Here is a 26,386-nt window from a genome sequence, read left to right on the forward strand (position 1 = left end):
TGTTACGGCGTCGCTTCGGTGTGTTCCGAGGCACTTTTTGGCCCTCGGGGAGCCGACTGATCAGTCCGACTGCCTTTTCTGCCAACGGTCGGCCGTCGGGTTGGTGTGTCAGAGCCTTTAGAAAAGTAAAAACATCTGTATCAGTTTAAGTGTATGCTATATTTAGAATACGTTGACGTCGGGAAGCCCTGTTTAAGTTTACACGGGGGGAAAGTGAAGCCGTTCTACGCTTTCATCAAAGCCACCAGACTCCTTTGACATTTTCCCTCGGGAGTTGCTGGTCTACCGCTGCCTCACTTGGTTAGTTAGTTTGTGTTTTTGTGCGACTTTGGTGTTTGAAAGGGCTAGGAACTAAAAATTGTGTGTTTTTGTCACAAGGGGTTCTGGTGGCTTTGAAGAGAGCAGAGATAACGGCTTCAGTTCCCCGTCGTAAAGGGCTGCCTGGCAGCAAGGTAAAGCTGTGAAAATATTTTAAATAAAAGCGTAGAATTAAACTGATATCGATTTTTTTAGGCGTCTAAAATCCGTTTCAAATCCATGTCCGTACTCCTGCGTGCTTCTCCAAACGGGGGCTGTGCCGACCGCCGTCTACTGTAGCTAACACACCGACTATGGAGGAGTAGCTCATACAACCACACTTCTAAACATCTGAACTATCCCTTTAATGAACTACATTTCTGTTGTTAAAGTTAAACAGCATTGTCCTGGTGCTGACATTGTGCGAAGACTGACACTCTTAAGGGATTAATGAGGTCAAAGTTGAGTAATGGAGCTCCAATCTAGTCTATGTAAGTGTCTGTGTTTCTATTTTACTGTAAGTCCCTCATTGATGCGTTCAGCTGGTATTTAACCTCACAATGTTTAGAGCACGGGTCTTTACACACCAAATAAACAGTTTGCAGTATGACCATTTCCGCAGACTAAGAGAGCTCTCCAGACAATACTTGTTTACCTGCTGGCAGGCGATAATAGAAAGAAAAACTAAATATCAGCATTTAAATGGTAGCTGGTCTTGATTTCCCAACCTTCTCAGACACAACCAAAGTCATGTGACAGATCCTCCAAAACAAAAATCACAGAGCAGCATGCTGTCGAAAGTGCACACACATACACACGTCTAAAAAGAACGGATGCACACCCAAACACACACACCGACACACACACACACACACACACAGACACACACACACAATTTGGCAAAATACTCCTCGGTAGTTTCAACTGATCTTTCCATCCGTGTGCGCTCCTCCTCAATGGCAGCTTTCACTCACGGCTTTTTTTTTTGCATTCCCAGTTCAAATGTAGAATAGGAGATATGCAAAATGGCTGCCGCTAAGATGGAAGCTGTGGCATTAAGTGAAAGCAAAGGATATCGGCTTGTAACATTTGTCCTCCCTTTCCCTGCTCACAGTTCCTCCTCTGCAGTCTGTCGCTGACAAAGTAAGGCAGGAAGTATAGAATTTAATTATGTCATTATTTCTTTTCCTCATCTCGGCTGCTGGCAGACGGCGTCCCTCGCCTCTGATCGACAGTCGAGGGCAGCAGAGACACACAGACAGTCCGACGACTCGACTCTCCTGTCAATAACACACTGGCGTCTCACAAACACAAACACATATCCACACTTTTGTTGAAAAGGCTCGTCCTCGTCCTTCAACACACTCCCTACGTATCATAACCCCTCTTCTCGTCTTCACACATCCTTTTGATCCTTCTCCTCTCGCAGGGTTTTAAAGCGCCCGTTGCAGGCCATGAATTTAAAAAAAACCGGAGCAAGAAAGCGCTCCCTCCCTCGCTGCCTGTGCCTAGGCCATGTAGATGAAGGTGTTGAGGTCTGTCTCGTCCCTCTTTATGTACTTGTGCTCGATGAGCCACTCGATCTGCTCCTTGATCATCTTCTTCTGAGGCAGAAACATGTTCTTCAGGATCTCCACCAGCTCCGTCTGCAGCTGGGCGTTGCTGATTCTCTTCCTCATCTTCATGATTTGGATGATGGCCTCCTGGACGAGAAACAAAAAAGGAGCCAATGTTACTAGGGGTGATGGGGGGGGAAAAAAATCTATTCACATAAGAATCTCGATTCTAATGTCCAACGATTCTGAATCGATTCAGAACTTCCGGAAACATTTCCCGAAGTGTTTTTTTTCCATCTGGCAATGTTGAATTGCCACGCGTCCTTTCCGGCTTCCGTGGTAGTTTACGTAGATTACATAGCCATAGGTCACGGCGAATCTAAGGAAGCCAGAGTTGCAGCGAGCAATGTAGCTACTGGCTAGTCAGTCGCTGCTAACGTTAGCTCGCGGAGTCGGTATCTAAAATGGACGACGGAGAAGCAAGAAATTCAGCCAGTCCCGTCTTCGTTGAAGGTAAGCGTTTGTAAAGTTGGCACGTTTCTGAGAAATAGGACCGACGCCTATTTTTCACGCGACACGCAAGCGCATTGAAGTGTTTCCAGGCAAAATAGAATAGGAAAAGATGTTTATATGTCATTTTGACACGAATACATTTCATAAATGACATGTTGATGTTTGAAAGTCTCGAGGTTTTGACATAAATGCAGAGATAAATGTCATTTAAAAAAATAATAATTATCGATTTTAAAATATTGCACCTGTCAATACAGAACGAAATATTCTATTATTTCCATGTGTACAGACAAGGCTAGCAGCAGCAGCAGCGCCGAGTCAGACATGTTTCTGGTGTGAAAGACAGAAAACGCCACGCAGCCGCCACGCAACAAACGCCACGCTCACGCCAGTCTCACGCCATGCTCACGCCAGTCTCACACCACACTCACACCACGCTCACGCCAGTCTCACGCCACGCTCACGCCAGTCTCACGCCACGCTCACACCACGCTCACGCAGCCAGTGTGCAGGAGGCCCTATTCTTGAAGTCTCTGAGAAATTAAGAAATACTAATACTAAAGCATGAATAAATCTTACCTCTTGCCTTATGTTTGCCTTTGTGTGTTTACTTCATTAGATTCAGTTGATATAACTTTTTCAAATATAAAAACGCCATCATTTTATACACTTTACTCTGCTTTCATGCCATAAATATGCCACACCACCTTTTTAGCACACAGCGGACTTAAATTAGCACCCCTATGTACTAAATAGAGAAGAATCTAAATTAAATCTTGGGATACCGAAATATTCGTTACAGCTTCACAAGCTCTACAAACTGTATTATAGACTAAGAAGATAAGCTCATCCCTCCTGTCCTGGCTTTACTGCAGTGGTGTAGTCTACGCGATACGCAGGTATACGCAGTATACCCACTAGGAAAGCTCCAGGATTTCCATATACCCACATAAAAACATACTTTCCATTATATTTTTGATATATTTTGAATTGTCATCTGTGTTTCCCTTCGCATAGGCTAAATAAAAGGTATTTCCACTGTAAATTGGTGCCTAAAAGTGTATCAAAATGCAGAAAATTAAGTCTTTGGCACTCACAATTACCCAGGGGGAGGACACCCAGACGCCCCACTTTGATATGTCCATTCTGGTTCATATATTTATGGAGAACAGTATACCCGCAAAAATACATTAGACTACACCACTGCTCTACTGTCCTGGTTTATAAATCTCCAAACACAGACGACAACACTAACTGTTGAGTGCTGCTGGGTTGTTGAAGAAGTGTTGTTAGTCTCCGCATAACAAAACACAGAATGAAGAACATGTTTTCTGTTTTGAGGCTACAGTCTGTCTGTTTGTTTTAAGTCCAAACTTCCAGATTTAATCTTCAGCAGCAAAGATACAAACTTGACAGACCAAAAATATGAGATAGGGGGGATGATAAGCTTAATTTAACTCGAGACGTCCGCTACGAGTCACCTTCTCTTCACGGTTAAAAATCCACGAGGACAATGGGAGTGCTTTGATGTGTATTTTGAAGCGTATATACATTTGTACCTGAGTTCTGAGTATTCTGAGCTGAACGATTCCTTCATTCTCCTCTTCTCTCATTCGCTCTGTGGTCAGCTGCAGCCGACCAATCAGATTGATCTTTCCCCGCTTCTGGACTTTGGAGTTTTTGCTGAAAATAACACACACAAAGACACATCCGATGATCAATATAAACAAATACCTAAAAAGTCATTTCTGGTGAGGTGGCAGTTGGCCTAAAATTGCTGGTTTATTTATTTATTTATTTATTTATTTAAGAAGAATATACATATTTAGTACAGAAATAATATTTTATTTTTAATAATGTTACTTTATAAAAGCAGTGGATTTCTAACGACACCCTTTGCAGATACAATTGTTTAAAATACATCTCTTAGCTGAAAAGAAACGTGGATCAAAAGTTAATATTTACTCTGGGTTTAAAAATAACATCTCTTTTTTCATAATTCCTTTTTTTCCTCATTATTAAAAACACCGTGACATACATGAGTGAGAACTCCTGGTTGACGTAGAAGAGCGTGCTGTCTGTGAAGTCCTTGGGCGAGCTAACTGGAGGCTCGTAAGACAACACCTGTCTCTTCAGCTTGGGGAAGGCCACTAGAGACTGCACAGAGAAGACAGAGAGGAACAAGTCAATATTTGGATATTTAACATCATCAGGAGGGAGGGAGGTTTACAGACAAATAGACAGATAGATAGACAGATAGACAAATAGATGGACAGATACGTTATTGACCCCCAAGGGGAAATTCAAGGTCCCAGTCGCTTAAAGACATCACACACAACATACACACATCATGAACAGGATGATAAAATGACAGATCCACATGAATAATATGGACAATAAAAGAAAAGATACTAAAATAAAAAATCCACATGAACATACTAAGGGATGTATAAGCATGAGAGGCTTGCAGTGACAGGGCAGGGACTGACCCTGTGACTCAGTCTGCATGGTCAGGTGCTCTATGAGAGTGGGTGTCATGGTGGTAGTGCAAATAAGTCCAATAGTGCAAGGATAAAGTCTAGAGACCAGCATTAAATATGGACAATATAAGAGAATAATGTAGACACAGTAATATAAAAACTAGAGCAGTGCAAGGATAAAGTTTAAAAAAAGAAAGCATTAAATATCGGCTAAGTAAAGGGATAGTTCAGAGTGTGGTTGTATGAGCTACTCCTCCATAGTCAGTGTGTTAGCTACAGTAGATGGGGGTCGGCACAGCCCCAGTTTGGAGAAACAGGCAGGAGTACCGACAGGTAAGCTAAGCGACGTCCTGCTGTGGACGGGGCAGCAGCTAGACACATTTTAGAAAACTACAAAAAGGCCCAGCTAAAAAACGAATCTATGTCACTTTAAGTCTACGCTGTATTTAGAACATTTTCACAGCTTTACATGCTGTCAGACAGCCCTTTACGACGGGGAACTGAAGCCGTCATCTCTGCTCTCTTCAAAGCCACCAGACTCCTTCGACAAAAACAAGTCATTTTACCTCAGAGTTGCTGGTCTACTGCTGCCTCAATCGGTCAGCTTGTTTGTATTAGAGTGTGACTAACCCTTTAAAACACCAAAGTCATACAGTGGTCCTCATAAGTTTATGAACCCATGCTAAAGTTGACTAAAAAGAGGAATAAAAAAATAATCATCTTTTGGAAATTGATCTTAATGCCTTAATTAAAAATGGGGTACTTTCCATAAAATCATCTCTCAATGCAAATCAAACCAGCTATTAGGATAACTGAAATAAAACCATGCCAATCTCTAGGTATGGTGAAAGGTATGTGATGATGTGGGGGTATGGTGAAGGGTATGTGATGATGTGGGGGTATGGTGAAGGGTATGTGATGATGTGGGGGGGTATGGTGAAGGGTATGTGATGATGTGGGGGGCATGGTGAAGGGTATGTGATGATGTGGGGGTATGGTGAAGGGGATGTGATGATGTGGGGGTATGGTGAAGGGTATGTGATGATGTGGGGGTATGGTGAAGGGGATGTGATGATGGGGGGGGGGGTATGGTGAAGGGTATGTGATGATGTGGGGACCAAGGGAACTTTATCAGGATCATAGTATCCTGGATCCATGAAATAACTGGCCTTTCAAAATAAAAGTCTGCCTGCCTCTATGGGACTCTAACATAGGGGTGTACTGACTTATGCCCCCTGTATTTTAAGGAAGAACATTTATTTATTTACGATACATTATTCATTCACAAAGAAAATTGGTGTCCTTAAAGGTTGGATTTTTCCTCATTTCCTCAGATGATTTTTGTATTCCTCTTTTTAGTCAACGTTAGCATGGGTTCATAAACTTATGAGCACCACTGTACAATATTGTGTGACTTTGTGTGTAGCGGTAGATCAGCAACTCCCGTGTTTCTAAAAGATAAAATGACTTGTTTTGTCAAAGGAGTCTGGTGGTAAAATATGTTTCCTGTGTGCTGCCAGTATGCTTTCATATCTTTCATGATGTGCCCGGTAACTTCTCCAACCCTTGTGCTGTTGTTTTTGTAGATGAAAAGATTTGATTCTAGACATAACATGTTTTTTTTACCCATACATAGAGGAAGCTTTGTCTGATGAACTGATCCAGTACCAGTCCCTGCTTGTCAGTGAGCTAGGACATGAATGTAGATTATTAGATACTGATATTTTGGCAGCCTCGGGTATGTGTACAACCTGACTGTTGGTGGGTTATGATTGGCAGACTTAAAGCGTAACTCTCGCCAAAATGCAACCTAGGATCTTTTTGTGAATGTACCCGAGTCAAACTTTCGTTTAAAAGCATATTTAGGACGGAATCACCACTTTTAAGATGTACCGTATTCTCGTTTTTTGGGTCAAATGGCCTTCTGAATGGGAGTGCTAGGGGCGCTACGATGCTAGCCTCAAAATAGCTGTTTTTAAAACACTAAGAAGGCTCGACACAACATGAGACTTTGCTCCAAGTATCACCAGGGGCTCTACACCTTAACCAAAGCATTGACAACATTGTTTGTGTACCCAGAGTTTACTAAAAAAGGTTGCTCACGTTAGCAGTTCTTCTTCCGGTCGCCGTCTATCGAGCCAGTCAGAAATAGTCGAGGGAGGAGAGTAAAGATGGAAAGCTCCTTTAGTTCCGTATAAATGCACGGATAAATCGTTTTGTCGTCAGTGAAACACAATATTGACCTTGTAGTTGAAAAAGGAGCCTGATATAAGAATGACATTTCCTCCTATGGAGTCCGTTCATTCGCATTCAGAGATCGCCTATTTTGGACTGGGAAAATGGCGGATAGCGTAAACAACAACTGCTAACGTGAGTTGCTCAAAACCTTTTTTAGTAAACTCTGGGTACACAAACAATGTTGTCAATGCTTTGGTTAAGGTGTAGAGCCCCTGGTGATACTTGGAGCAAAGTCTCATGTTGTGTTGAGCCTTCTTAGTGGTTTAAAAACAGCTATTTTGAGGCTAGCATCGTAGCGCCCCTAGCACTCCCATTCAGAAGGCCATTTCACCCAAAAACGAGAATACGGTACATCTTAAAAGTGGCGATTCCGTCCTAAATATGCTTTTAAACGAAAGTTTGACTCGGGTACATTCACAAAAACACCCTAGGTTGCATTTTGGCGAGAGTTACGCTTTAACAAAGAAATGGCTGTACATTGTTTTGGTAAATCTGAGCTGTAACAGCAGCCTGGCTGGCTGTGGGGTGCAGGCAGTATTTTGTTACCCATGAGTGGCAAAGAATGTACCTAACCTCTATAAATATCAATACTGTATATTGTTCTTTAAGTAATGGTATGAAATAAAGCATTTAGACTGTTGTCCTTGGTCTGACCCAGAGAGTGCGGCGTAGCTCTGCGTCCGGCAGCTCTGTGGCCAGTTTGAGGTTCTCGAAGGTGATTCTCTCTCTGGGTCGCTGGTTCCAGGCAAACAACACCGCCAGCTGGAACGTCGTCACCTCCAGGTCGTACTGGCCCACCTCATTTTTAAAGGTGATCTGAGCGGAGGGGAGGAGAAAACAAAGGAGAAGGTAAGTGTGGCGACACAGTGCAGATCTGTGAGGCTACATCTACACTACTACGTTTTGGTTAAAAAAAACGAATATCTTTTGCTACGTTTACGACTACACATCCACACTACTCCGGCGTTTCCGAGCCGCTAAAACGGAGACATTTGAAAACACTGCGGCCCTCCGCTTGGTTTGAAAACTCTGGGGTTGCTTGGTAGTCTGGACGGACACAAACGGAGACCTTTGATAACGATGGCGCACGTCAGTCAGTCTTATCGGTTAGGTCGGCCTGCAGACCTCTCAGTAACCGTTCCACCTTGGCGTCGGTCCAAGCTAAAAAAAAATCCCTGGTCTTACTTTTCGCCATTGTTGTTCTTTATCCAAAGTACTTTCTGTATTTTAAACTTGTACATCCATGATTTTCAACCGCAGAGTAACGTCAAACAAGCTGCCCGCCCAGACAGATTCTTTAAAAAAAAAGGTACCCTGTGGAGTTTCTGACCACCAATGGGAGTAAGCCCTGACTGCAGCACGCAGATCGAGGAGTGGCTCAACGTGGGTGGAGCTAAACGTTTGACTCCGCACACTTGCCCAATAGCAATCGGAAGAGGAAGAATGTGTGTCTGAGGGAAAAACACAGGACTTTCACCCCGGAGACCGCAGATCGTTTCCCGCGTGTGACGTTTGCTTTCCCCGTTGTCGTTTTCCTTAACCCAACCGTCCGTTGTTGTCTCGCGTCCCCCAGAGACCGGGGCTTGTTTACGGCGAGTCATGTTTGCTTACCTTGTTCTCCTTTTCCTTTTTTATAATTCAAATATATATATATATATAATCGTTATTCTACAACGTGGGTTTTACACCACTCTGTCCGTAGGTGCTGCGTTAATGTTTGAGAATGTGCTGCTTGATCTCCGCCACCAGATGGCGCCCGCGTGGAGTCAAACGTTTAGCCCTGCCCACATTTAGCCCAACCCCGATCTGCGTACTGCAGTCAGGTGCAATTGAACAATGGCGTCAAGGAGCAACCCTGACAGTTGGTGGCAGTACCATGCCAAGTAATTCAGGAATGTGCCAACAAAGGTAAGGAAAAAGACTCATTACATTCAGTAATTACCTCTGTATGTAGTAGCTTTCGTTGTTAATGGCAAAGTCCGCCATTCCCGCAAGGTATTTAATAACTACCTTCTCACACAGATTCTTTCAAACGATGCATGCATGTGCATGCATGTACTTAACCCTACTTATTACTTTAGTTTAGGAAGAAGATGAGGAAGATGAAGTTCAGGGAGAAGCGAAGGAGAGACTGCAGAAACAAAAGGAACATTGATCTCGATAATAATTCCAGATCCCAGGAGTGAAAAAAAGTGTATTTTAACTCCATGAGACTCTGATTGTTGGCAGCGGGAACCCTGCGTCGTCTACGTTTACAGCTCACTCACAATGCCGTTGGACATGAGGTGGTGCCAGTGGAGTTTGCGTCCGCTGTGATTCCTCTTGTAGAAGTCTTCCACCTCAGGGATCAGGTCCTCCAGCTCCGTGGGCAGTGAGACAAAAACCTTCTCACTGCTTCGTGACCACGCTCCGGCGTTCAGGATCTTAATGTTCACGCTGTCCGCTGCAGGGAAAAATGGGTAGAAGAACTCGGATTAGTCTTAATCAGTTACGCAGACGCATTAAAAAAATGAACAGTGAACTGAATCTGATAAAATGCTCATAACCCCTCTCCTGTTCGCTTAAACCACCCGAGCAAGTTGTCATCGATGTCTCAAAAAGTCTTAAATGCATCCAAATCCTGATTTAACATTGTTGTGAATGTGTTACATTCCATTCTGTAAAGCCTCTCTCATCAGTTTTAATTGGTATCATCAATTTGAATCATACATTGTTACACTGCTTTCCTTCCTGAAGATTTGAACATACCTTGAAACACTCCTCCCTTCCTATGGAGCCCCTTTCTTATCCATCTACTCTCACGTGATCGAAGTGATGGAGGGATTGCTCGAGAATGTATCCGTATGTTCTTGTGTGTCTCAATAAACCTTTAGAGCATTGTGAAGCCAACCCTGATTTGTGTCGCATTGTTCTCCGAGCGCTCGTAACCACTTTCAGCATCAACCCACGGAGGTTAATAAGCCAGTAGACGACAGAATACGAACCGCAACAACAATCGGCTTGTTTCATTGCTTTAATGTAAATATGTGTATGTTATCACAGGTCATTTGTCTGCTGCATGAAAGGAGTGATGGAAATAAAAAATTTACTGCAAAGTGATCATCTTCCACTGTTTTATGTGAAATTATTCTGTTTCAAAGAGACTCAAGCGTGTGTGTTTTTGTGTGCGTGTGTCTGTGTGTGCCTGAGTGTGTATGTGTGTGCCTGTGTGTGTTTTTGTGTGCGTGTGTCTGTGTGTCTCTGCGTGTGTCTGTCTGTGATTGTGTGTCTGTGTGTGTGTTTTTGTGCATGTGTGTGTGTGCCTGTGTGTGCGCATGTGTGCATGTGTGCCTGTGTGCCTGTGTGCCTGTGTGCCTGTGTGCCTGTGTGCCTGTGTGTGCGCGTGTTACCTGGCAGTGCCAGCCTGTTGTGTTTGTGCATCTCTTTGAAGACCTGATTGAGGTCCTCAGAGACCTTGATGTCCTGGAACATTCTGGCCAGCTTGTTCACATAATCGGCAGGCATTCCTACTTCCTACAAACACACAACATCAGGGAACAACAAATAATCAGAAAAAAATGACAAGGAAAAAGGAGAAATGAATTTACTGCTATTGCCAGACGTTTTTCTTTTTACCTAGGCCCTAAACTTTGAGCAACAAACTAAATGTTTCTGTAGTACCAAAAACTTCCAGGTTACAAAGCTGGCACTACATTTTGGGTCTTGTCTACTTATTCTCTGACCAACTTCCTAATTTGAAATCATAATATTGCTAATTTTATGCTGTTTTTTTTTCCCTCAATGGCGGTCTGTGAGCAACCTCGACAATTCAAGCCATGTGGACACCAATGGTTTTCCACAGCACAGCACTGTAAAAGGCTTTGTTAATGATGTGTTGGAGCTGTGCTGGCTAGCATCACTAACAAAACCGAAACTGAGAAGACATAGTGACGTCTGAAGTCAAACAAGTGAAATCAAAAGTAGATTACGCCCTAGGTCACAACTCAATTTTTATCTCAACTGGTTGTAATCGTTACACATTTATATCCATTTTTAACAGGTTCACAATGCATGGTTACATCCCTAGCCCAGACACATTATGGTCTGCCTGAGTGTAAGACGTTGAATAAAAGTGTGACTCACTCTCAGCCACTCCACCATGTTCTCTTCAATCTCGCTGTCCGCCGAAATGTCCAGAATCAGGCGCCTGGTCAGGTGAGCTTTGTGGTAACGCATGAAGACGTCTTTATTCTGGACGTATTTCAACACCAAGAGCTGCAAAAAGACAAGATAAAAGACTAAATGTATGTGAAAACAAAGGCGACGGGGACTGGAGGGGTCATAAAGCGAGTTAGTTAGCCCCGTGTGGTAGAAGCCGAGCTAACAGGACAGAGACTCACCACTTCTTTGAGTTTGAGCTCGATTTCTTCGGAGGTGAGTTTCTTGCTGAGAGTGGTTTTCCTCAGCAGCATGTCACAGTAGTTAGCCAGCAGCTCAGGACACTTTGACTCCGGCTGAGTCTTCAACCCCACACTGGTTGGATGAAACACACACACACACACACACACGTTATTATCAAACAGAAGACAATCCTGCAATGACCGTTTTGTGCAATAACGCTGGGTCATTTCACATCTAGGACAATATGGGATGTTGTGCGGCCCTCACCCTTTCTGTTTCAGTGGCAGCTCCAGTTTGAAGATTGTGGCGTCATTGACAACAGCTTTGTAAGCCTGCAGGGGAAATAGGTAGTTTTCTTACTAGGGGTGTCGTAAAACAGAAATCGATGTAAATCAGCTTTCGGTTTCGACTATCATTTTGACGATATATATTGTCACGTCGTCCAGCCCGTTCTGGTCCTCACTTGTGCACCTTTTTCTGTTCAATCAGGGCTGTGTGTGTAACACTAACAGAAATATATTTCTTAGTTTGCTTTTGGAAGTCGGTTAAAACTGACCTTATCTCTTGCTGTGAGGAAGCGAGGGTCGTCATGGAAGGCCTCTTTTACCAGCTTACTGAAGCGGTTAAACAAAGTCAACAACTGCTCCACGTACTTCTCAGAGTCCTACACACACACACACACACACACACACACACACACACACACACACACACAATTACTGTTGACAATAAATGACTTGAAACTTGGACTGGAAATGGGTTTGACGAGATGAGCTAACCAATGGTTGAAGTGTGTGTTTGTGCACTCACAGTAGTGATAGTCTCGGCAGCAGCCACCATGTCTGCTAGTCCAGCATTGAGGATATGTTCTTCCAGGTCTTTCAGCATGGGCTCGATCCCGCTGGGAACCTTGTCCATCAGTGAAAACATCAAGTGCAGCTCTGATCGGGGGGACAAAGTTAGTGTTACACACGAGGGCTGCACAATGTTGCAAATGATTCCCTTTCATGTGTTTGAAATGGGGATGTCACGAGAACCGGTACTTCGGTAGCAACAACGTTGTCGCATGTTGCATATTTTCCTCATTTCGTTCTGCGCTATTACACAGAGGAAAACATACTGGCTGAATCTTAAACTTCCTGCGCATGCCGATTCATGGACTTTACAGACGTGTAACTGTGAAGTCCAGCGGCCAGAGGACTGTGTAAATCCACAAGTCATCCAGTCCTCACGGGGGCCTGAAGCAGCCTTTCTGCAGACTTCCATAGAGTGTGCAGGCCCCTACAGACCTTGTCCCTAAAGTTCATCGTAATTCTTAACGACATGGAGGTTACACTTTACTTGAAGGTATCTACAGAAGAGTGACATGACACTGTCATGAACACATGAACCCTAACCTGTCATGACACTTACTGACAGAAGCATTATGTCATAAACGTTCATGGCTTGTTTATAATGTTAATGACAGTGTCATGTCACTCTTATGTAGACACCTTCAAGTAAAGTGTAACGACATGGATTAGATTAAAATACTACTACTGCTGCTGCTAGAATGAATATTAATAAAAATATATACGAATAATTGGTTGCAACGTTGCGAGTGATCCGCATTGCAAAGCCCAAAGTGTCTATCCAACAGAAATCAACAAGCAAAAACAGGTTAATTAAGTAAGCAAGTGCCTTTCAAAACCAGGGCTACAAGGTGTTGTCCAGTACAACATTCAATAAAATACTAAGTTCAAACTGAAGATAACAAATGAAAACAAAACAACATTACTAATTGTAAACAAAACCTACAAAATAAAAAGGCAAACGCAGAAGTTAAACACTCAAACAATAGTAACTACACAGGGTAAAAGGCTCATGGGAAAAACGCCACCAGCCACCAGACAAATGCTCATCAACTACGACTGGTGTTGGCGAGTTGGAGCTCCACTGGCCTCGCTGGCAGGAAACCAACCAACACCGGGAGCAGCTTTCTATTTTTAAAGTCTGGCTGATGCAATAGTGAATGTTGATGCCCCTACGTCAATCAGTACAGCGTGTACGGCACACTGCCTACTAAACCTTCGTAAATAAACCTTACCAGCAGGAGAACCCTGAAGTGAAGTCTAGCAACATGTCTTTACTGCAACACACGGCTGTGTCCATCACAGCGTTACCGCTCCCAGCTACCGCTGAATGAAAATACTTTATCACAAATGGAAATCAACATTACCTCTTTCACTTAATTCAATATTTCCCAGTATTATTCACAGCAAATTAAAAACATTAAATATGAGCGTTTTATTCCACAGTACATTATATAAATGAGCTTCCACGTTTTCGCTCTTAACTAGGGGTGTAAGAAAAAAATCAATACACTTGAGTATCGCGATATTTTATTTTTGCAATACTGTAGCGATTTTCATTTTCATTGTTGTTTACATTAAAAAAAATTAATGTAAGACAGTGGTTGACATTTATGTTGTGTTTAAACCCCCTACTGCTAGATGGCTATGCTGAGACACACCACTAGAGTCCTTGCCTAACGGTGTCTAACAGTGTCTAACGGTGTCTAGCGGTGTCTAACGGTGCCTAACGGTGCCTAGCAGTGTCTAGCAGTGCCTAGCAGTGTCTAGCAGTGCCTAGCAGTGCCTAGCAGTATCTAACAGTGCCTAACAGCGCCTAGCAGCGCCTAGCAGCGCCTAGCAGCGCCTAGCAGTGCCTAGCAGTGTCTAGCAGCGCCTAGCAGCGCCTAGCAGCGCCTAGCAGCGCCTAGCAGCGCCTAGCAGTGCCTAGCAGTGTCTAACAGTGCCTAACAGTGCCCAGCAGCGCCTAACAGCGCCTAACAGTGCCTAACAGTGCCTAACAGTGTCTAGCAGCGCCTAACAGTGCCTAACAGTGCTAACAGCGCCTGGTGTCTAGCAGCGCCTAACAGTGCCTAACAGCGCCTAACAGCGCCTAACAGTGCCTAGCAGCGCCTGCAGGTGCCTAACGGGTAGTGCTTAAGCCTATGGCTACCTAAAGTGCCTAACGGTGCCTAACAGTGTCTAGGCGCCTGGCAGTGCCTAACAGTTTCTGGCAGTGCCTAACAGTGTCACACTTGAAACAACAGTGCCTAACAGTGTCTAGCAGCGCCTAACAGTGCCTAACAGTGTCTAGGCGCCTAACGGTGCCCTAACAGTGTCTGGCGGGCCTAACGGTGCCCACAACAGTGTCTGCTTGGCGCTAACAGTGCCTAACAGCCTAACAGTGTCTAGCAGCGCCTAACAGTGCTAACAGCGCCTAGCAGCGCCTGCTTGGCGTGCTGGTGCCTAACGGTGCCTAGCAGCGCCTAGCGGTGCCTAACAGTGTCTGCTTGGCGCCTAACAGCGCCTAACAGCGCCTAGCGGTGCTAGCAGTGCCTGGCAGTGTCTGGCAGCGCCTAACAGTGTCTGGCAAGCACAACAGTGCCCTAACAGTGTCTGGCGCCTAACAGTGCCTAACAGTGTCTAGCAGTGCCTAGCAGCGTCTAACAGTGCCTAACAGTGCCCAGCAGCGCCTAACAGCGCCTAACAGTGTCTAACAGTGCCTAACAGTGCCTAACAGCGCCTAACAGTGCCTAGCAGCGCCTAACAGTGCCTAACAGTGTCTAGCAGTGCCTAACAGTGTCTAGCAGTGCCTAGCAGTGCTTAACATTGTCTGACTTTTTGCTAGAAGCTAACAATGTAGCTATGGCTGAACTTTGGCTACTTTAGCATATAAACATTAGCTCACTAAGAACCTGGGAACCACAATCCCAAACTGGCAGTTTGCACATCATGTCTTTTTTTAAATATTTGATTTTCTAAAATCATACTATAAAGAAATCCCAATATATCGCCTTACGCACAGTATCGAAATATATTGCAATTAGGGCTGTCAAACGATTACATCTTTCTTAATCGCAATTAATCGTTGAATTTCTATAGTTATACGCGATTAATGGCATGTTTTATCACATGATTAAAATTCTATTATTTTGCATTTCAGAACAGTTTTTAAGTCCATATTAACAATGGAAAGCCATTCTTACCAGATGATCTTGATTGGGAATCAAATGAATGCAAAGAAAATGTAAAAATGTAAGATTTGTATTGTTTATTATATATTTAATCTAGTCACACATTTGAATCTAGAGTCAATATTAGGGTTGGGTATTGTTTGGTTTGGATACTGGTGCTAAAGCGGTATCCAAACAGCTGGCGACATTAAAGAACGGCTTGTTTATTGCTAAGGCCATATCGGTTCATCATTTAAAATTAAATGTTTAATAATAATGTAATCACTATAACAATAACTTATTTCACTAGTAAATAGCTGTTGAATGACAAAAACAACCACCAGATGGGAAAAGGGCATTTAACAACAACAACTTTGAATGCACCACGAGCGTGTAAATTACCAGTTTCATTGAACGCACCGTCTGTGTTTTTCTGACAACAGCAGCTGCAGATTGTTACATCCCGGTGTTGAATCCTCTACAGTAAAACACAGTCACACTTTACACCGTTTAGCGTTAGCTGTCAGCATTGTAACTGTGTTTAATCCAGCTAGCTAGCGGTAGGCTAACGTTAGCTGCTGTCAAGTATAGTGTTAACTAGCTAGCGGTAGGCTAACGTTAGCTGCTGTCGAGTATAGCGTTAACTAGCGTCACGTGCAGCGGTGTTTCTGTAGCCTGTAACGTCTGTTTCAGAGCATCAGAGAGAAGTGCAGGCATATCAGTGGCACCACAATGAGGCACCGAAATCCGCGTTGCTATTCCTGCAGCAGCAGGATGTGTTACGAGGAAGTACGGCGAAATAGTATCCTGTTAGGCACGACGCAAAGCCGAGTGAAGTGAAAATAAATTAATAAATGGTGGCATGCGATTAATACGATTTAAAAAAAAATTAACGCATTATGCTCGGCCCTTAATCGCATCGCGATTAACGCCTTAATGCTGACAGCCCTAATTGCAATATATTGACCCATGTATCGTGATACGTATCGCCAGATTCTTGCCAATACACAGCCCTACTCTTAACTGGAACTCAATGTCGCCATCATCCATAATTATTATTTTATCCACATTTAATTATTCAAACTGTCTACTCCGCAGTCCGCCATTGGACAGTCTGGACAGCAGCAACGCATTTTGGGGCGGATGACCATTGTTTATAAGCTCACGTCTCATACTCAGAAATTCTTGCCAGTCTCGTATACATCCGGCCATTTCTCGTGTACACAAAATCCATATATTATGCAGCTGGAACGCACTACATACTCAATTTGATGTCATTCTTGGCATGCAATTTTGAACAGAGCCTGTGTCTTTTAAAACAAACAAGGCTCACTTTATCACACTACATTTATAAAAAACAATACAAAAAAAAACAGTGCAGCAATACTTACTGTCTGTCTCGTTCCGTTTGATCATCCCTGGACATTCGGCTAAGATTGTCTCTTTGAACGAGGTCACCAGAGCATTCACACAACACTCCATCAGCTGTGAGGACCACAGAAAGCAAAGGCTCACTTTGACATCAATCAACAGGCACCGCATCAAGTTAATGAGACTCCTGAAAGGTCTTCTTTCAGGATATGTCTGGTGCTTTTAACTGAAGTGAAGAAAAACAGTTTTACATCGGCCATTCGGTAGATCTGACAACATGCTACAAACATGAAATATACTTCAGATCTAGTCGGAGACACTTACTGCTTGAACAGAGTTACATTCACGACGCGTCTCGAGATATCTAAGTGCTCTCTTCTCCTCTTCTCTCAGCTTTGCGTCCGCCTGCAGGGAAACACATCAACAAAAATGCAGATAATACAAATTAAGGTTATACGAACACCGAAGAGCAAACAATTAAAAAAATCAATTCACAAAACCAAGGTAGCTTATACAACCTCACTCAAAAGATCCAAACTATCCCTTTAATGATACATTCGGGTGAAACTCATTGACTATACTGACATATTTGCAGTTTATAATATTCAAACCCATACAGACAAAACAACATTTGAACTAAAACAGGCCACCTAGCCTTGACTTAGGGAGTACAATCAAGATGGACAACTGACTAGCCTACAACATGGATCTTTCTAGCATTTTAAACTAACCACATCCTTCATACTAGCACTTGTACTTCATCAGTGATCAGTATTATCGTTGCGTACGTATTTCATGTAGTTCTGGACGCCGTTTTGTTGCAGGTAGGACGGTGCTTGCGTTCTGTAAAACCTCTCTGTGGAGTCCAGGTAGGCTTTCTCAAAGTTATCCCTGTAGATCTGCAGCTTGTCCTCTGGGTTAGAGCACAGGTTCACTGGTGGGAGAGAAGCACAGAGTTGTTGGTGTGGTGCAATTTCCAGAAGCACCATGTAGTGGTATGATGAGACTGAGGGAAAGCTTGGACAACATCAGGTCCTTCAGCCATTCATAGGTCACGGGCCAGGGGACGAGAATATTCGGCCAGTCTCTAATAACCAAACCTGTTCACGTATATTTATGTTTGTCTCTCTTCAGATTCAGGGAATCTAGGCAGCTGCACGATAAGGGAATTTGTCTCAGGACTGTCTCCTTTTGGAGGTCGGTGGCCTGCCACTCTTTAGCAATCTTCCCAGAGAGGAAGAGAGAGAGAGGCTAACCTAGGCTTTAGCATCTGATACTTCCCATAGAGAGAGAGGCTAACCTAGGCTTTAGCATCTGATACTTCCCATAGAGAGAGAGGCTAACCTAGGCTTTAGCATCTGTGTTTTAGGCGACTGCAATATCTTTGTTTACCTTGATGGTTCAGCTAAACGTAACGCCTCCAGCATGACTTTAAATACACCATCAGGAGGACAGGAACTTCAGAGAGTTGAGACAGCACTGCACAATAACACATCGTGGTTAAACTGTCCTGCCTGATTAATTGTCTCCTCAATTGAGTGTTCGTGAAACGTGCGCACGCAAATGTGACGTCATGGGAGCGCCCTAACTATTTATACCCGCGCTGGTGCTCGCGACACTAGTTGCGGTCTTCTCCTGAACAGAGGTGGCGCTAATGAGCAAAGGCTACCGACTTTGCTCTTTCTACGGACTAGAAGAAGAAGAAAAAAGTAAACAACGGCAGAACAGGCAGCAGCATTGCCGTCAATGCTTCGATTTGATTGGATGAGCTACTTGGTGGGATCAAGCCTTTCATTCACCATAAAGAGCTCATCTTAACCCAGTAAGTTTACAAGAGAGACTTGCAGTCACTCTGAGAGTCCTGGCATCCGGTTGTCTGCGAACTCGTCCATGCTTCCCGTTTCCGTTTTGTCGCGCGCCGCTGAAAAAAAAGAAGTGCCGGAACCCTGGCGCGCCAGTGAGATCTGCGTCATTTTGACGTCACACTGGCGCGCGCTAGCTCGGCAACTGTAAAACGGCCCTTAAATGCTTCCGTGTAAGTCATCAAAGTCTCCCGGACCTTCTTCACGTGTGTGAAATGAGTTGTGCCGCTCCTGAGCTTTTCCTTAACAAACAAATCTTCCAAACAAAAACTGGTCATTCACTGTAGTTCTTTCTCTTAATTAGTGTTAATGCAGTATTCAGGTCATTGTCTGTTTTCTTTGATTTCATCCCCTCCTGAATATTAACAGTAGACCTTCGGAAGTAAAGGCTTATTTAATTGGACAGATTTGAAATAACTGCGTTTCTTTACACATTAACAGTAATGTGTTCCCCTCTGTGTTTCTGTCCCATGTGTTCATGTCTGTCCGTCTTACCGTACGACTCTCGCACCCCGATAACGAGCTGCGAGTCGAAGGCCTCGCCCTGCCTCTCAGCGTGCACCAGCTTCATGGCGCTGTCCTGCAGGCGGCTCTTAATGTTGGAAAAGATGGACTCGTTCCACGTGTCCAACATCAGCTGGAGAAAAACACAAAAAAAAGTTAAGGGCATAAATAAATGTGCATCACGTGCACCAAAAACGTTAAATAATAAGTTACCCTCCACTTTCTGCCATCCAAAAATAGTCAAGCCTGATTTATTTAGGAAGTGGTCTTAACGAAACTTCTTCCGTCTGCCTGCTGACTCATACTCCTTCACCCACAACATCTGCACTTTGTCTCCCAAACTAATTTCACGGGATTCACACTTTAAGCCGTTCTCTCCTAGGAGGAATTTTAGGCCGACTGAGCTACTCGCTGTATGTGAGCCGCGTCTCACAGCCTCTCCTTCCTGCTTCAGTTGTTCATGATTTTAGGTCACGTTCTTGTTTCGTCTCCTCTCCTCCTACCCTTCGATTCGTCTCCTGCTTACCTCAACTATTGTGCAAAACGTTGCTGTCCACACTGGCCCTCTAGCTGCCCCTGCTGGTCTCCTCATTTAGTAGTTTTCACCTCTTCTCCATCTCGCTGCTTCCTCTAATGTCTTACATGTCATCTCATCACTTCTCCTCATTCCTCCTCTTTTTCTTCTCTGTGCATTGCTTTTCCCTCAGCTTTTTGCGACTCAAATCTCGACCTCTGCACCCGTGGGCGTCTCCCCACTTCCTCCTCTCACCTTGCGTACGATGCTGTCCTCCATGTTTGTTTTCTTGTTGCTGCCCTGTTTGCCCATGAGCGTGATCTCCAGCTGACAGAAGGGCTTGGGCAGGATGTCGCACTGGGTGAAGAACTTCCTCCACTCTACGATGTAGGCCTTTAGCAGCGCCGTGTCGTCCTGGTGGCTCAGCACACGCTGCCATGGCAACAGAGGCAAGCAAAATGTCAGATGATGCAGGTCAACCGATAGCTACTTATGATGCTTTGTTCTCGGTTTGGATCCGAAAAATCGACTATTCGTTCGTTGGGTAGGTATTCGATTTATCCAATTTGGGATTCAAATATTTGTTTTTCCTTCAATATTGAAATAACGATGACGTCAAAACAACGTCACGCTGCAGTGGCCCATCATGTAACGGGCGATGGGACTTGCCAGTCTGATATGAGGCGGTGTGAGAGTTCCGTACAGGAAACAGGAAACATCACTGCCTCTATCGCTGCCACAAGAAAGTTTTAAAACACAAAACACAAGCACTGAACTGCCCGGGAGTTTGTGGAACAGTTAACTGGTTCCTGCAAACACAACAACAACAACGCACAGTCGCTCTGGGTCTTTTCTTGCTCTCTTTCGCTGTGAAATGAAGCTGCCTTCAAGTGCGGTTGGAAATGTTGAGATCTATATACAATCTGACAGCAATAACTGTGAACCACAAAGTCTACTTGTGCTACATTTGGGGGGTTAAAGAACACAACATGACATCTCACACGTGAGCCGTTTCGGTGACACAACCCTGCGCGATCACTTGTTGTTGTTGTTCTGATCGTGACTCTGATCAGTTCACACACACACACACACACACACACACACACACACACACACACACACACACACAGCCTGTGCTTGTTTGATGAAGTCTAGGATGTCCTCTTTGAGGGCTTGGTGGATTTTGGCCGGTCCTTTATCATCCCATAGACACACGGCATGGACATCTCTGCAGGACAGACAAAGGGAGAAAAGGGACGACACTGAAGTTCATTCGGAGTTATTTAAAAGGAGAATTCCGGTCGATTTCAACCCGTAGCTCTGTTGTGTGTAAATTAGGAGTACTGTCAGTAGCGAGAAAAACGAAAACAATCGGTGCTGCCTACACCGAGTTATCCTCCTGCTGATTTTGCACCCAACAGGCTTAAACAGGGCAGGTTTTAAACGTGTTTTTAGCCTCTAAACATGTTCAAAATGCCATTACAATTGCTTAGCCATCAAACTCCGGGGGGGGAAGCTGCTGAGCTTTTACTCAACAGGTCCAAACACACATGGTATTTACTGTACTTGCAGAAGTGACCCTTGAAGTCTTTTAGGGCTGCTCCATTATGGAATAAAATCATCATCACGATTATTTTAGTCAAAACTGAAATTAGTTAGAGCCGCACAATATATCGTTTTTTTATCGTCATCGCGATATCAACTGGCGCGATAAACGCATCGCGAAAGAAACATTTTTTTGTGTTAGTTGAAAGAAAATCTCAGTAGAAAACTGCACTTTAAAATACAATATTTATCATTCTTTTTTTAGTGGGGCATTTTATGTTTAATTAGTTAGAAATGATTTCCTTTCACTGGTCTTAAATTCAACAAGCAATTTGTTGTATTTTAGCAGAATACTGAAAGCAGAACTACGTTCATTTGGATATCTGTTTATTTATCGCAAGCAATATCGTTATCGCTGTTTTCAACATCATTATCGCATATTTTCCTTAAACTTAGTAACACGATTACTCACTGACTTCTACAACTGGGCAAAATAAGAGTTAACTTGCGAAACGTAGACCACGGGCCCTATTTTAACAATCTAAGAGCACGGCGTGAAGCGCCTGGTGCAGGTGCGTTTAGGGAGTGTCCAAATCCACTTTTGCTACTTTGACGGTGAAAAAAAAAGGCTCCGTGCGCCGGGCGCATGGTTCAAAAGGGTCGTACTTAGTGTCTTCATTAATCAGAGGTGTGTTTTGGGCGTAACATGCAATAAACCAATCAGAGATCATCTCCCATTCCCTTTAAAAGCCAGGCGCGTTTGGACCTTGGAGCATTGCTGTTATGATGGAGGATTTGCACCGTAATATTTTTATTTGTAATCTTCTGCATGTGTGTGTGCTGCTGTGCGTCCCTGTGTGTGTAACAAGCATACTCCCCATCTTCCTGTTCCCCTCTTCTCTTCCTATTTCCTAAAAAGGGACATCACCAACTTCCTCTTCTTGGCCACTTTTACTCTCTCCACACTCCCCTCTTTGGTAGTGGTTTGTAAATGTTGCATAGCAACAACGATGTAACCCTCCTCACAGCTGCTAAACCTAGAAAAAGTGTGATGTGATCACAGCTTTGGGCTTTAACTAAAAAAAGACACCATCAGTGTGTTTTGTGTCTGAACACAAATTCTAAAACCAAATGCCTCGCGTGTCATCGCAACATCCTGTTTCACAGGGAAACGCATCAAAGCGTGGAAGAGAATTACTACCCTAAAAAAATATCCATAAATTAGACTTTTAAAATTGGCTGCTGAAGTATCCATCTATCATAATCGGCAGTTGACCATCACAGTTAAGGTATGGATACGAGACTCTCTTCTAATCCAGTTTACGAGTGGGACACAACCCAACAACAGGCTTACCTACAAATGTGTGAGATTGTGTGGGGATTATGTAAAGCACAACACCTGTTGGTAAAAACTAAACTCATATACTGCATGTGTGTGCTGCTGAAATGTACTAAAATAGTACACCGTGATTTGTGAGCAGTCTGTTGTTCAGAGTTGGGCATCTGTTTTCGGGAACTAAGGCGGCAGCAGCAGCAGCAGCTGTGCTGCTCCTTCATTGGACCACTTTTCCTAACTAAGACAGAAGGAACTAATGGACAGAGCAGAGAGAGAGCATCTCTTACGAGAACAAATCGAACCACTGTTGCTTGGTGACGGCTTCCTGTCTGAGCAGCTTGAGAACGATGGGACGCATCAGATCCCACTTGTCCTCAAACTGCAGGGAGCCCTTGTTCTGGAAGAGAGATAGGGGACAGGTGTAGTGGGAGGAAGACGAGGAAGGATGAGAAGGGAGGCAATGAGCAATGAGAATGGAGAGAACGTAGCGAAGACTAAGACAAAAATGCAGAGATACACAAAGACATATCTAAAGACTGAAGATTGGGGAGAGGGGGGGGGGGGGGGGTCAAGTAGGCTAATTAGATTTTAACATGAAATAAAGTAAAAATTCTCTGATTCCAGCTTCTTAAATGTGAATATTTTTTAGTTTCTTCAAAACAAAACAAGATATTTGAGGGCGTCATCTTAGTCTTTGAGAAACATTGACCGACATGTTTCACCCTATTCTGACATTTTATAGACCAAACAACTAATCCATTAATCAAAACAGTAATTGACAATGACATTAATCGTCAGAATTGCAGCCCTAGTTTTCAGTATCGGCTAACATAACACCAACAGTATTATACGTGTTGTATCCTTGCACACTTTACATTTCCGAGAACAAATGATCACTTCATCAGTTTTGAAAAAGAATGACCCACATGAAAGATGTTACATTATCAGTAAACATGTTATTACAATATCAGTCGGGACATTTTATTACATTAATGGTCAAGTTATTACATTATGGGGTTTGATTACAATATTGATCAGGTTAAGTGAAAATGTCATTACATTTTTTGGAATTCTTTACACTTATACTTTAATTGGGTGCTACAATCTAGCTATAGAGCCTATATAATAATACATCATAATATATTTGTTGATTATAAGGTGTATTGTTTATCTGAATCGTATATTGTAGCTCATGGATTAGCTAAATAAATGTAATGTTTGTTGTAAAGTACCTCAAGTAATGTACTTGAGAAGATGCACTTAAGTTACACCACTGAAAATAGCACACCTGCTACTTTATGAGGACCATAGATATATGTACTAAATATATATATATATTTGTATGACGACCCTGTGGTTCTCTGTCCACCTCCACGGGTGAAGCTGTTTTACACTAGCCGGGAAGTGTGAGCCGGGGGGCGGGTCGCCGCCTGTCAAAGCTGGTTACCTTTCTTGCTAGCCTGTAAAGCTAACTGACTAGTGACTTACAACTGTAACGGTTAGCGGTAATTATTAATTAGGACAAGACCTGTACAGTCTACTTTACAGACAGCACATGAATTGTGGACATAGACTGTTTATTTCGTCATATTTAATAAGGAGAAGGAAACAGGAGTAACGTTAACCGTTACACGGTAAAAAAAAAACCAACAAAAAACCACGCGAACACGGGGGGAGAACATGCAAACTCCACTAAAAAAGGCCCGGACTCGGGATCGAATCCAGTTACTCCAGTGCTAGCCACTGAACCACCATGACGCCCGGTGGATCCGCAAAGTGTTAGCAACAATTAGCCGAAAATAAACGGGCTGTGGACGGGAAGAGTCCCCCCCTGTGTGTGGCTTTAATGTAATACAGCCATGGTGCTGGTGGTATGTCCCCTTGGAGCCTTTCCAGTGTTGGGTTTAGGGCTTGATACGGTTCTTGTTGTTAGGCAGTGGGTCGTCGTCCCCGAGATTCTTGATTGTAGTAACGGCTAACGGCTCGGTTTTTGGTAACGACAGAAGACATGTTGGTGTTCTGTTCTGTTCTCGTGAGCAGGATATAACTGACTCCGACAGAACACCGGACAACGGTAACAACTGTGACTTCACCTATTTGTGCACTTATTTCATATATTTACACTATTCGTGCAGACACAAACATATCACGATAGCGAATGTAAACATATGTGCATTAATAGTGAAAACATATCGAAACGAAGAGTTTAAATCTGTACACAAATAAGGGAAATACGATATATTCAAGTGTTCTTACCTTTAACAAATTAGACGTCGCCATGTTTCTTCAACTTATCACCTCGCAGAATCTCGCGAGACAGGTAGTACAGCTGGTTGAGTTCATGGGAACTTAACCGAGTTGGGAGAAGTACTCAGATTACAATTACAAGGATGTATTTCGGTGAGCGTCCTTAACGCCATATCGGTTAATGTATCCTCTATTTAATCTTGTTGTGAACCTTTTGTAGTGTGATTGACTGTGTATCCTGTTATAACTGTATCTTTTTACAATATGATTTTGCTTTCATCCCTCATTTACTTACTTCTTTTTACATTTATTTAATATTTGTTTACTGATCCTAATCAGATATTAGGATCAGCAAAACGTTTATGTATTTTTGTTTATGTTCTTTATATGTAGGCTATGTATGTTTTATGTGATGTGTGGTTTTTGTGTTTTTTTGTTGCTCTCATTAATTGTGTATTTGTATGTATTATTGTAATTGTTGATGAATAAGGTTTATTAGTTGAAAAAAATATACTCAGATTCTTAAGTGAGGTACTTATGAAAATACTCCACTACAAGTTAAAGTCCTGCATTCAAAACCTTACATGTATGTATGTATGTATGTATGTATGTATGTATGTATGTATGTATGTATGTATGTATTATTATTATTATTATTAGAGTGAAAAGTACAAGTCTACATTGTCCTGTAAGTAAATTACACAAAAGGGAAATACTCAATTAAAGCATAGGCATAATTTACAGGGGGATGGGGGGGTTACAACCCCCCAATAATCAACATTGGGCAGTGCAACCCCCCAAATATCTAATAATAATAATCTAATGTTGACCCCAAAATTACGCCCTTGATATAAAGTACTCTAAGAACCTATTGTATTGAAAAGTAACTGCAGCTAGTGTAAAAAATACAATATATTTCCCTCTGAATTGTTGTGGAGCATAAAATGAAAATACTGTACAGTGTACATTTCCTTAACTGTTGTGTAGTCCTCCATGGTCAGAATGAACAGTTTTTAGACACATTTTCTATACATTTTTGTCGCTTTTTTCACGTTTGCTTGCTTCTTTTATACATTTTTGGCACTTTTTTCCCCAGTACCACCAGTATATTCACCACTAGAACCAACTTATTAACACTAGTTTGCACTTATTTTGGGAATTCCTGGTCAATAAACCTAATTTATATGAAATTATGGTTTTTTTTGTGTTAGAAAAAAGCAGAAATTAGGAATGATTTCAACTAAAAATTCAAATCAGAGGAGTGACGGTAATGGATAATCCCAGATATGTCAGAGTTTAGTCAGGATAATGCTAGAACATTCAATGAAAGTAAAGATCTGATCCTTTATTTCACTTTTATGGAACCATCCATGTTGTTTTGGGGCAATTTGGTTGAAAGAAACCCAAATGTCTGATATAGAAACTTAAAAAAAAAACAGGTCAACTTTGACCTGAGAACAACAGGAGGGTTAAGTACAGTACTTGAGTTAATGTACTTAGTTACTTTACACTTCTGTCATTTCCATAAAAACCCTGACGA

At 42.9% G+C, this 26,386-nt stretch overlaps 1 protein-coding gene across 1 annotated transcript; it reads right to left on the reverse strand.

The window, feature by feature from the left end:
* Positions 1-11: 11 nt before the first annotated feature.
* On the reverse strand, positions 12-24,902 carry LOC144515881 (cullin-5-like). The gene is made up of 19 exons (XM_078247065.1): positions 24,856-24,902; positions 22,887-22,996; positions 20,847-20,946; positions 19,974-20,150; positions 19,196-19,337; positions 17,627-17,772; positions 17,163-17,243; positions 16,859-16,952; positions 12,275-12,405; positions 12,021-12,128; positions 11,732-11,796; positions 11,464-11,596; positions 11,207-11,338; positions 10,474-10,597; positions 9,352-9,527; positions 7,739-7,900; positions 4,405-4,523; positions 3,926-4,049; positions 12-2,000 (listed from the first exon to the last, which is right to left on the reverse strand). The coding sequence occupies exons 1-19, from the start codon at positions 24,877-24,879 to the stop codon at positions 1,806-1,808; spliced, it is 2,343 nt and encodes a 780-aa protein (XP_078103191.1). The 5' UTR covers positions 24,880-24,902; the 3' UTR covers positions 12-1,805.
* Between the last annotated feature and the right edge of the window lie 1,484 nt (positions 24,903-26,386).

The sequence above is a fragment of the Sander vitreus genome, chromosome 3 (genome assembly GCF_031162955.1).
Source record: "Sander vitreus isolate 19-12246 chromosome 3, sanVit1, whole genome shotgun sequence".
In the NCBI taxonomy this organism is placed as follows: domain Eukaryota; kingdom Metazoa; phylum Chordata; class Actinopteri; order Perciformes; family Percidae; genus Sander; species Sander vitreus.

What these genes read in the sequence shown, in the direction of transcription:
- LOC144515881 (XM_078247065.1), bottom strand. Translation starts at nt 24,879, where the DNA reads ATGGCGACGTCTAATTTGTTAAAG. An exon ending in TCCAGAACTACATGAAATAC is followed by an intron (nt 17,244 to 17,626) that starts GTACGCAACGAT and finishes GTTTCCCTGCAG; the next exon opens with GCGGACGCAAAGCTGAGAGA. An exon ending in CAACAGGCTGGCACTGCCAG is followed by an intron (nt 9,528 to 10,473) that starts GTAACACGCGCA and finishes TTTTCCCTGCAG; the next exon opens with CGGACAGCGTGAACATTAAG.